The sequence below is a fragment of the Aquarana catesbeiana genome, linkage group LG04, assembly GCF_042186555.1.
Source record: "Aquarana catesbeiana isolate 2022-GZ linkage group LG04, ASM4218655v1, whole genome shotgun sequence".
NCBI lineage: Eukaryota > Metazoa > Chordata > Amphibia > Anura > Ranidae > Aquarana > Aquarana catesbeiana.
Window position 1 is genome coordinate 261736406 of NC_133327.1, and position 17741 is coordinate 261754146.

The 17741-nt window shown below is 41.0% G+C and overlaps 1 protein-coding gene across 3 annotated transcripts in view; it reads left to right on the plus strand.

Annotated features, from left to right (window-relative positions):
- The first annotated feature begins 14904 nt into the window (after positions 1 to 14904).
- The window catches only part of MASP1 (MBL associated serine protease 1), a 179072-nt gene continuing 176235 nt past the window's right edge, over positions 14905 to 17741 (plus strand). For all 3 annotated transcript variants that reach the window (XM_073626420.1, XM_073626419.1, XM_073626422.1), the window contains exon 1: positions 14905 to 15062. In XM_073626420.1, coding sequence (XP_073482521.1) covers positions 15058 to 15062 — 5 coding nt within the window. In that variant the 5' untranslated portion in view covers positions 14905 to 15057. The remainder of the gene's footprint in view (positions 15063 to 17741) is intronic.

Below are 17741 nucleotides of genomic sequence, written 5' to 3' on the forward strand. Positions count from 1 at the left end.
GAACTTCTACCATGGGGCAACTAAGTTCAACAGCTAGGGACTTCTCCGTTCGATGGATGATGAGATAGTATTCACATAGTGGTCTGGGTTTATGGGGATGTTATTTTTACACTGGACTTGGAGATACAATGCTTGCTATAATTGTATCTTTGTAATCTAACTCGAGGGCAGAGTGAAGCTAATTGGCCACCTGTCAGATGCCTTCATAATTAGCAGTGGAAGGAGGCAGAAGTTCACTCTATCCCCAAAATATTTATACTTACTTTTGAGCCCTTTCTTCATTATTTTATTCAGTCCCCAAAGTGAAGGGTTTCTGAATCAAAGACAGGGAATGTAAAGTAGCAGTATATGCTGACAACATGGTCTTCCTTCTTTTGAGACAACCATCACCCTTCCTAACTGACTAACAGTGTTGGAGATCTTTGACTATCTTTCAAACTTGAAATAATTTACAAGGAATCCTACGCTCTGAATTCCATTCTCCCAATGAAATAGCCAATTTGAGTTTCTGTTCACTTGGAAGAAGGGGACAGTTACATATTTAGGGGTATAATTACCAGCTGACCTTATGGAGCTGTACACACAATATATCAACCCCTACCCAAGGATCTTCAACAGGATTTGAAAAATTGAGAGAGATCCTGTTTTTTTTAGTGGTTTGGGAGAGAGCAGTTATGAAGACAAATATTCTCTTGCTCCTTTGTGCAAATGATTCTAATTAAAAAAAATACCATCTGTTTTTTTGCCTCTGTTATTTTAGAAAGCTCTTTAGCTTTATCTGGAAAAATGCAACCCCAAGAACTAGCCTCTCGTGCTTGGCAGTTTCCAAAAACAGGTGTAGCACACTCACAGTTAGTGTAGGATGGTAGACAAATTTAGTTTCGCTCATCTGTATTTAGTTAAGCAGGGGTCAATTGTTTTTGTCTGCTCAATGTTTCACAGGCTGCTGGTCTGATTGCTTCCCCCTGCATCCTAGAGCAGAGGTCTCCAAACTGCGGCCCGGCGGCCAGATGTGGTCTTTTGCTTGCCTTTATCTTGCCCCCGTGGCACTATTCCTCCCACTGACGCCAATCATGGGGCACTATTTCTTCCACTGACACCAATGATGGGGCACTATTTCTCCCACTGACACCAATGATGGTGCACCATTCTTTCAACTGACACCAGTGATGGGACACTATTCCTCCTCCTACTGACCACAGGTGCTATGCAGATTATTTTTTCCCGTTGACCACCAAGACTAAAACCCTGACTACTCTCACTGATGCTGGGTCATTTACTACTCCCATTGGCCACAGTCTGGCCCTCCTAAAGTCTGATAGTAAACTGGCCTTTTTTGTTTAGAATCACAGTGGGAGGAAAAACAGAAAGTCATCCTGAATATTTACAGGGACCCAGCCAATCCCTGTGGATGTGTGTCCAGCAGATGGCTGGAGAGCCCATAAATAGCCTGAGGCCTGGATCAGAGTGTGTGGATCCTTGGTCCAGTGCTCCACGCTCCAAGGGTATTTTTCATGACTGACAGGTTTTGACTTCCCATTATTAACCAAACACTATTCCCATGTGGTCCTAGCTACAAATCATGCAATTTGTGAACCAACCCCACAGATCCTTATATAGGAGAATGCTTATACCTTTTGAGAAGCTTTGCCTCTTGACATCCCCTCAGTGTCCTTTGACAAGTGCAATACTTGGGCAGCTAGAAAATAGAAAATAAGATAAGTATACAAACCCAAAAAATTAAATGTGAAAACAAAAGCGCAATGCCTAAGTGATGAAGAATGAATATAACAATGACTCTAGTATCCCCTGAAGACGTGCATGTGCACAAAATGGGTTGGAAGGAGCTACTTGCTGAGGTCACGCCGCGGCTTCCACTTTTGGGACCAGCGCCCATCTTACGTTCCTCCTTGGCTTGACAAATCAGTAGTGCTGGCAGCCCCCTGTGCGAGTGGCCTGTCTGTGCTAAAAACGCTGTCTGCTGCATTTCAGACACAGCTTAGTAGCTGGTGAGTGTGCAAAGGTGGTGGTTTGGAGCAACATGTGCTGATATATTTGGACTGTTGGATGAATATTACACAAGGACTACTGTTGGAGTTAATATTTATCACTAACAAGAGTCACATGTTTGTGGGACTTTTTTTGCACTTTTTAAAGTCACGTTTTTGTTGGGTATTTTTAAGTATATTATTTACACTTTGGGACCAGTGGCCATCTTACGTTCCTCCTTGGCTTGAAAAAATCAGTAGTGCTGGCAGCCCCCTGTGTGAGTGGCCTGTCTGTGCTAAAAACGCTGTCTGCTGCGTTTCTGACACAGCTTAGCAGCTGGTGAGTGTGCAAAGGTGGTGGTTTGGAGCAACGTGTGCTGATATATTTGGACTGTTGGATGAATATTACACAAGGACTACTGTTGGAGGTAATATTTACCACTAACAAGAGTCACATGTTTGTGGGACTTTTTTTGCACTTTTTAAAGTCATGTTTTTGTTATGTATTTTTAAGTATATTATTTACACTTTGGTTTTTGATTATAAGATGGCTATGTTCATTCTTATTCACTTAGGCACTGCACTCTTGATTTCACAATTTAACGCTAGACCCAGACCACAATTTAACGCTAGACCCAAACACTTGAGGCAAGTGTCTGTAGACCCAGACACTTGAGGCAAGTGTCTGGGTGTCCTCCGCCTGCTGCTCTGCGTCTAGTGCAACCTCTAACAGTGCATACAACTCTGACTGCCAGAGTAGCATGCTCTGTTGTATGATGGCAGTGTGGATGCAGTAACATCCTGCACATTACTTCCAGCATTGCTCCAGCTTGATGCCACTCCACAGAGACTCTGGAGGTGGAAGGAAATAGTATAGGATCTGTAAAGCTGTTTTGACAAAACCTCTACAAAAGTACACACAGACCACTAAACTCCAATATTACATTGATGTTCTGTGGTATTACATTGGCGTTTAGTGGTCTGTGAGGGCACTCATCACCGACCACCAACATTTAAGGGTCACTCACTAATAAACACAACATTTAGGAGACACTCACCACTAACAATCAATATTAAAGAGGGAATGCACCATTTGTAACCAACAGAAGGAGGCACATAACAGTCACCACCATTGTTAGGGGGTACTTACTCCTCACCACTGAGCTCTTCAAACCATAACAAAATGATAACCACTGTACTGTATATACTATGTTGTTCATTACAAAGTCCTAACATGTGCACTGATATGTTATGTTACACAGTATATAGCCCTGACTGTTGCACTCTATATTCCCTGCGCTCGCCGCCACATACAGCCCCACCTCCTTCCCCGATACTACCCGATCCCCGATACTTTGATAGACAGATCACCTCTCCAATCCCGGGACATGTTGACAATTGAATTGTAAGCTGTTATAGCGATGGCTGCATGATAGACACAGGCAGGCTGCATGATGGACACAGGCAGGCTGCATGATGGACACAGGCAGGCTGCTTTGATGGACACAGGCAGGCTGCATTGTTGGGCACAGGTAGGTGGCATTGTTGGGCACAGGTAGGCTGTATTGTTGAGCAAAACGGCATTGAGGATACAGGTAGATAGATCACAGATCGCAGTACAAGGCCACCGTGTGATCAATGTGACCAATCTTACTTGTAAACAAAGGCTGCATCATGCAGGCTTTGGTAAGCACTCACAATCACCACCTCCTGAGCAATGTAGTGTCAGAAGGGTGACTTTACACGTCTCTGTCTGGTCATCAGAGACGGTGGCTGGATGCATTTGTGACACTGTATGCCAGTGCAGTGTCCCGGATCACTAGGCACAGCCGTACAATGTCACTATAATGACACTGCACTGTTCTGGTGACAGTAGTATGTAAAAAAAAAAAGATGTACAAACTGTCACCAGATCAAGTGCAGTGTCACTATGGTGATGATGATCATGTACAATGTTTGGCTGCTCTGATATCACTTTATGTCAGTGCAGCCAAACATTGTCTCTAATCACCACCACAGCAGTACAATGCCACCAGACCAGTGCAGCCAGTCACAGTGTCCCCAATCATCACCACACCAGCCCCATTGTCACAATAAGGCCTTGTTCACATACTACATACTAGGGGGACTACAACTGAGGGAATCAGTGGTTGAAAAGGATCTGGGTGTTCTGGTAGAGCATAAACGTAATAATGGCTTGCAAAGCAAAGCAACAGTTTTCAAAGCGAGAAAATTCCTTTCATGTATTAAGAGAGCTATAGACTCCAGAGAGAGAGATATAATTTTGCCCCTGTACAAATCATTACTAAGACCTCATCTGGAATATGCACTTCCGTTTTGGGCACCAGTTCACAAAAAGGATATTGGGGAACTGGTGAAAGTACAGAGAAGGGCAACCAAACTGATAAGAGGCATGGAGGAGCTCAGCTATGGGGAAAGATTAGAGCAACTGAATTTATTCTCTCTCAAGAAGAGGAATTTAAGCCTACATTCACACCTATGCCTTTTCAGTGCATTTTTCAGAAATGCCCTACAGTCCATTTAACATGGTTTCTTATGGTACTCATTCATATCTATGCGTTTTTTCAGCCGGTGCATTTTTGGAAAGGGTCAGGGACTTTTTTCCCGCAGCAGATTGCATTTTTTGTATAATAAACTTCAATGGATCCACACCAAAAACACAAGTGTTGCATTTTTAAAGCATTTTTACATGTGTTTTGCATGTTGCATTTTGCCCTTTTTTTAAACAAATAGGGTATAGCTGGTTGCTAATGAGCGGGCCGGGAAGCCATCAGCTGGCAATAAAAAAAACAAAACAGCGTGGGGTCCTCCCCAATCCATACCAGGCTCTTATATGAGCATGCAGCCCATCAGGTCAAGAAAGGAAGGGGACGAGCGGGTGCCCCCCTCCTCCTGAACCATACCAGGCCACATGCCCTCAGCATGGGGGGTGATTGATGGGGACAAGGGCCTCTTCCCCAAAACCCTTTGCTGTGGTTGTAGGGGTCTGGGGGTGGGGGGCTTATCAGAATCTGGAAGCCCCCTTTAACGTTAAAGGGGGCCCCCAGATCTCACCCCCGCATGTGAATGATACCTACCCATTTACCAAAAAGGTGTACAGGCATACCCCACTTTTAAGTACATAATGGGGTTTATTTACTAAAGCTGGAAAGTGCAAAATCAGGCTCACTTCTGCATAGAAACCAATGAGCTTCTAACTTCAACTAGTTCAATTAAGCTTCGTTAATAAAACCTGGAAGCTCATTGGTTGGTTTCTATGCAGAAGTGAGCCTGATTTTGCACTTTCCAGCTTTAGTAAATAAACCCCATTGGGTACTTAAAAGTGGGGTATGAATGTAAAAGTTAATAAAGACAGCACAAGAGTTTTTGACAATTCTGTTATTAAAAATAATAAAAACAATGTTCCCCAATGTAGATCCATCTCCAATCATGATGCCTGCCGCCATCACCGGATCTGGAAAAAGAAAAAAGCTCCGCTCGCAACGAATGCTCCCACGGTCTGCCTGCTCTGCGTTGTGACATTTCTTAAATAGCTAAGGGACGGGGCCACTCAGCAACTTCATTGAACGGTGCATATGTGGCGGGCATCGTGATTGACAATGGATCTACATCGGGAGAGATTATTTTTTTACATTTTTTTAATAAAGAACTTTTCAAAAACTCTTGTAATGTCTTTATTCACTTATTCACTTTTACACGTTTTTGGTGAATGGGTAGGGGTACTATGTACCCCATACTTATTCACATGGGGGGGTGGGATCCGGGGGGTCCCTTGTTAAAGTGGGCTTCCAGATTCTGAAAAGCCCCCTGCTCACAGACCCCTACAACCACAGCCCAGGGTTGTGAGAAAGAGATTAGGCCCTTGTTCCCATGTTGATAGGTGCTTTGGGGCAGGGGGGCTCTGCCATGTTGAGGCCATGTGGCCTGGTATGGTTCAGGAGGGGGTGGGCGCATGCTCGCCCCTCCCTTTCCTGACCTGCCGGGCTGCATGCTCTGATAAGGGTCTGGTATGTATTTTGGGGGGGGGGGGCACACCATCTTTAAAGAAAATTAGGCATAGGGTTGACAGCAATAACACCAAATTTAACACACCTGCTCCCCATTCACACCTGCTCCCTTGTAACATTAACGAGTCACATGACACTAGGGAAGGGAAAATGGCTAATTAAGCCCAATTTGGACATTTTACCTTAGGGGTGTACTCACTTTTGCTTCCAGCGGTTTAGACATTAATGACTGTGTGTTGAGTTCTTTTGAGGGGACAGCAAATTTACACTGTTCTACAAGCTGTACACTCACTACTTTACATTGTAGCAAATTATGTTTCTTCAGTGTTGTCTTGGGATGAGCCAAACACCACCCCCCACCCCCCCCGCCCAGGTTCCATTTGCACCAGAACAGGCGAACAGGCAAAAAGTTTGAGGGAACATGCGAACCCTATTAAAGTCTATGAGACATGAACATGAAAAATCAAAAGTGCTCATTTTAAAGGCTTATATGCAAATTATTGTTACAAAAAGTGTATGGGGACCCGGGTAATACCTTAGGAGACATGTATCAATGCAAAAAAAAGTTTTTAAAATGACCGTTTTTTCAGGAGCAGTGATGATAATAATGCTTAACGTGAAACAATAAAAATTAAATATTTCTTTAAATATCATGTCTGGGGTGTCCCCTTAGTCTGCCTGTAGAACAGTGCCGCAGCAAAATTACATTTCTAAAGGAAAAAATTTAATTTAACCGCTTGAAGACCAGCCGCCACAGTTGTACTGTGGCAGGTTGGCTCTCCTGGGCGAATCGTTGTCATTGTACATCAGTCGCTTTAAGCGCTCTAGGGGGCACGTGCCCGCAGCACGATGCCGGAGCCTATGCGCATGGTCAGCCGCGATCGCTCCACAGAGAGCCAGAATGGGGATCTGTCAATGTAAACAGACAGATCCCTGTCCTGATGGGGAGGAGAGACAGATTTGCTGTTCCTAGTGATTAGGAACAGCGATCTGTCTCCTCCTCCAGTCATTCCCATCCCCCCAGAGTTAGAAACACCTCCCCGGGAACACATTTAACCCATTGATCGCCCCCTAGTGTTAACCCCTTCCCTTCTAGTGACATTTACACAGTAATCAGTGCATTTTGTATAGCACTGATCGCTGTATAAATGTCAATGGTCCCAAAAATGTGTCAAAAGTGTCCCATTAGTCCACCGCAATGTCGCAGTCCCGCTATAAATCGCAGATTGCCGCCATAACTAGTAAAAAAATAATAATAATAAAAATGCCATAAATCTATCCCCTATTTTGTAGATGCTATAACTTTTGCGCAAACCAATCAATATACGCTTATTGCAACTTTTTTTACCAAAAATATGTAGAAGAATACATATTGGCCTAAACTGATGAAAAAATTAGTTTGTTTTTTTTTTTTTTGGATATTTGTTATAGCAAAAAGTAAAAAATATTGTTTCTTTTTCAAAATTGTCGCTATTTTTTTGTTTATAGCGCAAAAAATAAAAACCGCAGAGGTGATCAAATACCACCAAAAGAAATCTCTATCTGTGGGAAAAAAGGACATCAATTTTGTTTGGGTACAACGTCGCACTGCCACGCAATTGTCAGTTAAAGCGACGCAGTGCAGTATAGCAAAAAATGGCCTGGTGATTAAGGGAGCAAATCCATCCGGTCCTTAAGTGGTTAAACTTGCTTGTGGCTGTAATGTATAACCGGCAATATAAATGGAAAATCAACGAAAAAAATCAATTAAAAAAAAATCCATACCAGGAAATATCCCCTACAGGTGGGACTTTGAAGGCACAGAATGTAACATTTTTTTAAAAATTGAATTTTAATGAAAAACAAAAAGTATAATACAAAATGAAATGCAATACGTATAAAAACAGTTAGAGCTAGAGATACTAAACTCACATGTAGCAAACAACAGCATTATATCATGTTTATGAAGTAACATGAAACAAAACATTTATTCAATGGGTATACAGTAGTAGGTTGCATATACTGGATCAGTATATGCAACCTACTATAACCATTAACAACATTTTTTGTTTCATGTTACTTCATATACATGATATAATGCTGTCGTTTGCTACATGTTAGTTTAGTATCTCTAGCTCTAACTGTTTTTATACTTATTGTATTTAATTTTGTATTATACTTTTTGTTTTTCATTGAAATAACATTTTTAGAAAATTGTTGTTACATTCTGTGCCTTCAAAGTCCCACCCTTAGGGGATATTTCTATTCCCATATAACAGAGGGATGTTGGCCATTTCCTAGCAGATTAACAGTACCTCCTCATTTTTGAAAATCCATACCAGGCCCTTTGGGTCTGACATAGATTTTAAGAGGAACTCTAAGCTAAAACTTTTTAAAAAAATTGTCGTGGGGTCCCCCCTCAAAATCTATACCAGATCCTTATCCGAGCAATTAGCCTGGCAGATCAGGAAAAGGGGAGGGGGCGAGTGGCCCCCCTCTTGAAACATATCAGGTCACTTGCCCTCAACATGGGGAGGGTGCTTTGGGGTCCCCCCAAAGCACCTTGTCCTCATGTTGATGGCGACAAGGTCCTTGTCCCCACAAAAAAGGGGGCTTCCAATAAGCCCCCCACCCGCAGACCCACACAACCAATGGGCCAGGGTTGTGGTGACGAGGCCTTTGTCCCCTCAACATGGGGACAAGGTGCTTTGGGGGGACCTCACAGCACCCTCCCCATGTTGAGGGCAAATGGCCTGGTATGGTTCAGGAGGGGGGGCACTCGCTCCCTTTCCTGGCCAGCCAGGCTGCTTGCTCAGATAAGGGTCTGGAATGGATTGTGGAGTTCACCTTAAAATCTATGCCAGACGCAAAGTGCCTGGTATGGATTTTGGGGGGACCCCACGCTGTTTTTCTTTACATTTGGTATGGAGTTCCCCTTAAAATCTATACCAGACCCAAAAGGCCTGGTATGTATGGGGGGGGATCCATGCTGTATTTTTTTCTTAATTCTTTCACTGCCTGTTACACTTAATACTGTACACTGCCTGCACTGTATATATATTCTACGCTGACTGCACTTTATATATAGTGTACAGTGTATAGTGTTCTGTCACACTTAATACTGTACACTGCCTGCACTGTATATATATTCTACGCTGACTGCACTTTATATATAGTGTACACTGAATGCAGAGTATATACATATATATATATATATTATTAATACACTGCCTGCACTGTATATATAGTCTACATTACACTGACTACACTGTACCCTGAAGGGTCTGGTATGGATTTTGAGGGGGACCCCACGCCATTTTTTAAAAAATTTTGGCGCGGGTTCCCCTTAATATCCACACCAGACCTGAAGGGCCTGGCATAGAATTTAGGGGGACCCCCACGCCATTTTTAAAAAAATTTTGGTTCGGGGTTCCCCTGTGGAGAAATCCCATGCCGTTTTTATCAATGAACTGTTATGTGTATTGTCGGACCGACAATTCATTATAGCCGTGAGTAGTTTTAAATGACTTTTTTTCCTGAAATGTCATTTTGCTGTCAGACTGTTCTAAACATGGGAAACATGCGCCCCTTTACAGGCATACTATGGACACCCCCCAGGTATGAAATTTAAAGGAATATTACACTTTTATTGTTTCACTTTAAGCATTATTAAAATCACTGCTCCCGAAAAAACGGCCATTTTTAAAACTTCTTTTTGCATTGATACATGTCCCCTGGGGCAGGACCCAGGTCCCCAAACACTTTTTATGACAATAACTTGCATATAAGCCTTTAAAATTAGCACTTTTGATTATTCATGTTCGTGTCCCATAGACTTTAACGGTGTTCGCTTGTTCAAAAAAATGTTTTGCCTGTTCGCATGTTCTGGTGCGAACCGAACAGGGGGGTGTTCGGCTCATCCCTACTCAGCACTTTGCAAGTGAAGTTGCTCCAGAGCTTAGTGAATGAGGTGAAGCTCTGCTGACTTCCATCATCCAATCATGTACAAGAAAAAATGCTGTGTTTTTTTCTTGCATGTGATTGGGTGTTCTTTGTAAAGTGAAGCCTCATCTCATGTACCAAGCTCTGGAGCTTGTAATGTGCACAGTCTACTTGCCTTACAGTAGAACTATAGGCAAAACTTTTTTTTTTTTTCATTTTGGATAGAGTAGGGGAGGGTTATAACCCCTTTCAGGTTTTTTTGTAATTCTTTTGTTATCTGTGTACCCATTGGAAGATATCCCCTCTAATACTTTTCTGGGGACAACCCAAAATTTGGGATTTTCTTTTACTTTCACTTCCAATGAGAATGGTGAACATTACCAATAGAGAGGGTGAATTTCACTAATACAGGTACAGACAACAATAAAAAACTGACAGGTTTTCTAATCTATCTCCACTCTATCCAAACTTAAAAAAAAAGTTTTTTATTTAGTTTTTTTTTTCCATATTTCCATATTTAGTATTTCCATTACTGTTGAGAGAACTGATCCAAAAACGTAGAGACTACTTAAAATTGCCTATTATATTATTACATTCCTTAACTACTTAAGCCCCGGACCATTTGGCTGGCCAAAGACCAGAGCACTTTTTGCGATTCGGCACTGCGTCGCTTTAACTGATTGCGCTATTGTGCGACGTGACTCCCAGACAAAATTGACGTCCTTTTTTTACCCACAAATAGAGCTTTCTTTTGGTGATATTTGATCACCTCTGCAATTTTTATTTTTTGTGCTATAAAAAAATAGAGACAATTTTGAAAAAAACACGTTTTTTTACTTTTTGCTATAATAAATATCCCCAAAAATATATTTAAAAAAAATTTTTTTCCTCAGTTTAGGCCGATACGTATTCTTCTACATATTTTTTGTAAAAAAAAAAAAATCACAATAAGCGTTTATTGATTGGTTTGCGCAAAAGTTATAGCGTCTACAAAATATTGGATAGTTTTATGGCATTTTTATTAATTTTTTTTTTTTACTGGTAATGGTGGCGATCAGCAATTTTTATCGTGTCTGCGACATTATGGCAAATGGATCGGACACTTTTGGTGCTATTTTGGGACCATTCACATCTATACAGCGATCAGTGCAATTAAAAATGCATTGATTACTATGTAAATGTGACTGGCAGTGAAGGGGTTAACCAGGAGGGGGCGCTGCAGGGGTTAAGTGTGTCCTAGGGAGTGATTCTAACTGTAGGGGGTATGGGCTATGTGTGACATGACACTGATCACCGCTCCCGATTAGAGGGAGCGGTGATCAGTGTCCTGTCACTAGGTAGAACGGGGAAATGCTTGTTTACATCAGCATTTCCCCGTTCTTCCTCTCTGTGGGACGATCGCGGGTATCCCCGCGGACATCGAGTCCACGGGACCTGCGATCACACTCATGGAGCTCGTGGCAGGGTCGCACGCGCACGCGACCACACGGCGGCAAATTTAAAGGGATGTACCTGTACACCCATTTGCCTGTCTGTGCAATTCTGCCGACGTAAATGTTCACGCGGCACTTGGCAAGTGATTAAATACCGCATGCCTGGACCACTACTTAACCCCCCTGGCGGTATTCCAGAGTCTGGCTCGGGGTGGATTTTCAATACCAAAAGCGGTATCCCCGAGCCAGACTCGGGATCGCATCGCAGGATCCAGGAAGAGTTTACTTACCTTGTCCCCTGGATCCTGCGATGTCTCTCCGCTGTGATCGGCGAGCCGCCGTGTCTCGCTCGATTCACAGTGCCGAGCTCCGTTCCCTGCGAGCGTTGCGACGCAAGGGGACAGAGTTCAGCGGCAAATTCAAAAAGTGAAACACACAGTATAGATACAGTATACTGTAATCTTATAGATTACAATACTGTACCAAATAATTACACATCCCCTTTGTCCCTAGTGGTCTGTCCAGTGTGCTGCATGCAGTTTTATATTATAAATACTGTTCTTTCTGCCTGGATACTAGAGATTGTCCATAGCAACCAAAACTGTCCCTTTACATCAAAAGTGGCTTTAGAGCAGCTAGAAAACAGCGATAATAAATTAGAATCACTTGCAGAATTGAGTGATAGTGATTTGTGGGGAAATCCGTCACCAAACACTAAAAGTAACGAAAGTGACAATTCTGCAACTGAGCAAATTTCAGTGTTTGTGATTTGATTACAATATTGAATAATTTTTATTATTATTATATTATTATTTGTTATAATTATTTATAGTTATTTATTATATTATAATTTTTTATTTCGTTTTTCAAACTTTATCATACCCGGGATATCTACTAGACTCTTGTTTGGACAGATTTAAGTGAGTTATTCCTAAGAATTACAGGCCCACAATATAAAACGCCAAATTTCTGTGCAAAATAATTGTACCGCTTTCAGCACATAAAATCTGAAATAATCATACCGCCAGGGAGGTTAATTACTGCATGCATTTAATTACTTATTTCCTACTGTGAATAGGATTTAATGCCTTTTCATGCAGTATTTTGCTGTAAATAACCTAAAAAGGCATAAGAAAAATGACAGTTTCAGGATTGCATGCGATATTTAGGAAAAATTTGTCCGGACACCTAAATACCGCATGCAATTTGCTTTAGTGAATGGAGTCCATTGTCTTTTGTGGCAAATATTATACACAAAAAATGTTGGCGCAAAGGCAATCTACCCACTGTCAACTGCAGCTTTAGGGGTTTTTTTGTCAATGCTTATTGAACAAGCTGAAGGTAGAGGCTGATTTGCTATCATGCAGAGTTGCACCAGATTTTGAACTCTCCAGTCTTAGTAAGACTCCCCCTGTGTCTTTGCCATAACTTACACATGTCAACAAAGAGTCTACAAAATGTGTTCAGAGCAGGTAGACAAACATGAACAAAGTAAGGAGAAAACAATCCTGTTTTACTCAGTGTTCTACAGGTCTACATGTTAATTTAGGAGAGTTTACCTCTACTTACTAAATCTGTAAGATGTACAGATAGGCACTTTGCGACTGTAGCAATTATACCCCCTTGTTGTGATCAGGCTCATTCACATTAGCAGAAAGGACTGCTGGGTGGTTGTAGTGTGGCTGTGGTGGCAAAACAAAGAATCGCAGCCACTGCAAGTATATATCCCTGGCCGCTGCATTTTCAGGTAAAAAGGGAGTGGTTGTGGGTTAGTAAAAACATGACTGAACTGTGTTTTTTTCTGCCCCCCCCCCCCCCCCCACTCAGTAAGTGTGAACACGTCCTACAGCAGGCACTATCTCCCACCAAATACAAACTATTCAAGGCAATGGGTCACTGCTGTAACCTCCCCGCAACACGTGCAAGGCTGTGAAAAAAAAAAAGGGACCCTACTACATCTCTGGTGGTCATACTCTTAGATCTTGACCTTCTGGTTACAAATCATCACTATATTCAAGCAAGTTACAGGCCTCAAAATCCAGACAACACCAGAAATTGCATACTTTCACTCATCTCAGGCTCTATCTCTACCCCCAAAAAAAGGCCTGTTGTACTTCTTTCTCCTGGCCACCAGAACCATAATTCAAAGATTCTGTGGGGTTGATTTACTAAAACTGGACATTGTAATATCTTGTGCAGCTGTGCATGGTAACCAATCAGCTTCTAACTTCAGCTTGTGCAATTCAACTTTGACAAAAAAAAAACTGGAAGCTGATTGGTGTCTGTGCAGACCTGCACCAGATTTTGCATTGTCCAAATCAACCTCTGTCAGTCAAATCTTTCCCCTTCCATTAAATAATGGATTACTGAATGTACTCACCTGCAATGTATGGAGGAACTGCAGGTCTTACTACACAATAGATTTGGGAAACAATATAGTGAAATACTAACTAGATCTCAAAAGCGGGCAGGTTCCTTGTCAGCTGTGGGCATCTGAAGCCCTCTTCTCTTCATTTCTGGGATTCGGTGCAGCTGGCTACCCAGCTTGCACCTCCCGATCTTGTGCCTGTGTAGTAATACCACTGCGTGGCGCTCTCTCTGGAAATAACACAAGATTTCATCACACTAGGCGATTCACTTGGACTCCTGGGATAGATGACGCCAATATCCCAGGAGGCCCTGCGAATTGCCTAGTGACGAAATCACGTAGGCGGCCGCAGCCGGATGTGCTGCAGAAAATCAAAGCAAAAAGGTATTTACTTATAAAAAAAAAAAAAAAATGTCATTTGTAAGAGCATTCTGGATGGCCATGAGATTGATTGCACATGTAGAAAATGGGTGGAACTCCGCTTTAATGGTCCTACCCTTCTACTCTCTATACTCTTCTATCTTTCTATTTCTGGTTCATGGGATGTTTGAAATATCCACACAGCCACAATTTCTTATCTTGTTCCACATTAGCCTATAAAGTTGTTCCCAGCCTTGTCCCTCAAATCCCAGTTTCCAGTCAGGCAGTGGGCTCTCCAAACAAAGTTAATTGTCTTTTGTTTGATCAGCAATGGCAACATTGTATATTTGTACTTTTTGTACTGTCTGCCTACTTTGAAAATGTTTAATAGACCTATACTATTTAAAATCTTGGGGACCTTGTATTGTGGGCTCCTTGAGGGTAGGGATCGATGTGAGTGTGTAAAAAAAAAAAAAATCACATGTAATATTACTTTAGTATAAACTGCACAATAAAATTACTTTAAATTTAAGTGAAATTCAAATACATTGTAATTCCCTTTATATTTTAGTAAATGTAACCATCAGTCATAGTATCATATAGAATGATTTTCAGTGTTTTTTCAGCTAAATTCTCTGTGCAGTGGTTTGCGAATGACAGGCTCTCTTTAAACTTCAGTGCTTAGCAAGCTATTTTGAACAAATACAATCCAATTTATTACAGTCGTCTTCCTTTCCAAGTTAAGCACTTCTTTTAAAGTCTGTCAGGTTTTTTTTCTTTTGGTGTGGAACAGTTACAGACTGGGAGGCGTGACCAGAGTACTGAGTAGCAGCTCACAGGCACATAACACAGCAACCTCAGAACAAAGATAGAGCCAGGCTGATCAGCTTTTGGGACCAGGCACATACACACACATACACAAAGGAGAAACAGGAGAAAGAACAGCACAGACTGCTAACATGAGGTTAGTGATAAAAATGTAGTGTGCCAAGTTATTACTACTGGAAAATGTATGAATTCAGAACTTGAAGAAACTTTTTGATGTTGCCTGGCTGCTAGTGGAAGCTAACACAGCTGGTATTAGGAAACTGTTACATTATTAACTGGGACTTAAGTGCTAGTTTGCTCACATTGCTCTAGTGTAGTCTTTAATGTGTCGTGGCCAACTGTCACAAGTGCAATAAGCAGGGTAAAGCAATAATTCAGATTTTTTTTTTTTTTTTTTAATGAAATTAAAACGAATGTGTTCTATTTTTGCTTAAGTTGTAAGGTAGAAATAATGATGACAATAACTTTCCATCATATACTACTGTTTGATGATAATATGACTGAAAACTATTTAGACAGTACTTGATAATAAATTGGCTTAAAAAAAAAAAAAAAAGCAGTGCAAAATTCAAAGTGCACAGAACAGAAACCAATCAGTTGCTGAAGTTAGATTACTGGATTACTATTGGACCATTCTGAATAAAATAGTTTACAGATTGCTCTTTATCTTACTAAACAAGCCTAAATATGGTCAGTCGCTGTTTCCAATGTTTGCTTAATTTAACTTGAATTCAAATGTTAATTAATAGCATGAAAAAAAATAACATTATTGATAAATAATGAGATAATTTATTAAGACTCGATGAGGATGCCAGTTCTAAGAAATATAGCCGATATAGGTAAGTGCTCTATATAATTTCGTAACAGTAAGTATGCTAACGATGCTAAACATTCTAAGACTCCTGTCCCATAATTTTCCATCCAGTAGTGTTATATAGGATAAACATTACGGATAGATAACAAAGTAAGAAACAAGTTATACATTTTGAAAAAAAAACTTTAAAAAAAGTTTTTTTTTATGTATACTGATACAGAAACCATATAAAATGCTTATAGTAAAGAATTAGTTGCTACACTAATTTCAACCATATCTTGATTTCCCTATGTATTTCATGCAGTGATAAACATTTCATAATGCGCAGTGGCCCAAAGTCCCAATATCCAGCTAGGTGATATAATGTTGTGTAGTTGTGCAATGGAAGTATACTTGTCTCTTATATTAATTTACAGCAGCATACCGCACGTATGCAAACAAAAAGGAGGAGGCATTACCAATAGAGACAAATCGGGTTGCAGTTACTATCTCTATAGTATAGATTTGAGTACTGGAATGGTAATGCTTTTTACTTTTCTTTAAAGCGATATTAAACCCAAAACCAAAAATGTAATATATTGCAGCTTACCAATGATTAATTTTTGTTTTTCCCTTTATTTTCTCCTAGTGATTTGGCCAGTAACACACCTCCTGTATTAGAGTTCCCCCAATCTGGATGAATGAGCACAGGGCCACCTTGGGACAGCAGCATTGTCAGTCTGGGGGTAGGGGAATGTTGAATGGACTAGTAGATTAAAGCTAGGTACACACTATCATTTTTTTTTTTCGTTAAACCCAGCGGGCTGAATGAAAAAAAAACTGGGGAGCTTGAGAGGAGCTCGCTGTACTAACTATCCAATGTTAGTACAGCAATCTCCCTGCTGAGCTATTGTGTTCTGACAGGGGGTGGCTGAGAGCGCTGACTGGATGCCGATTGGCAGATGTTTTTCAATCATGCCCCTTCGACAGAAGCTGGACTTTCACCTGGCTTCTGTCGGACAGACTGCCGCACACACAGGCCGAGTGTTGGCCTTATGTCCCAAACACACGGGCCAATATTAGAACGTGTGTATGGGGCTTAAGGTACACTAACAAATTGAAGCCAAACTCCATCTATTACTTTATAAGCAATCACAGGAAACAATTTTGTTCCTTTTGGATAAAGGTTTTACAAAAATTTTAAAAAAGCTGATCATTGTAAGCATCCCTGTCGATAATAAATTGTTTGTCTCCACCTTCTAACTGCTACATCTGCAAAAAAGCTTATTCTGTTGAAAAAAAACAGACCTACTGGCCAGATCAGCATGTGAAAATAAAGTAAAGACAGCCTAAAAAGAGAAAACTAATGCAGCCATCACATCTAATGAATTGGTAAGCTGCAATATAATAAATTATTGCTTTTGAGTTTAATACCACTTTAATTTGTTTTTACCGTTGCCAGGTTCTGTTCAATACATTGTTATTTTATAATCATTGTATTCTGTTAACCTATAATAATTCTCTGCAAATAAAATTGAGTACATTTTAAAAAATACATAAGATAACTTTGCTGAAAACCATATGTCAAAATTACCAATGGATCCAGAGACACAAGCAGCTAACAGTATATCCATATTCTAAACTCCCTTTTAAAAGATCAACTTAGCCTCACTCCTTCCCATCTCTGTAGCCTCACTGTGGGCCCTTAATAAGATGGGCAGGGCTACTAACTAGTAAGTCCTAGAGATATGCATATAACTTCAGCTGCCTGTAACTGTGGATTCACTGATCACTCTGACAAATGGTTAACACAGAAGGTAGCTTATGCTTGTGCAATCGTTCTATCATTCTTAGAGAAAGCTGGGCAGAAAAGTCTATACATAGAGTAGTCAAGTAGAATTTTTTTAGGCCACCTTCAATTGGATGCCTACATCTCTGGCGAGCCTGTCAGATTTCCAAACAATAAGTGGCAGAGCCATGCCATGTAAAACTGGCCAAAGAAATAAGGGGAAGGAGAAATGT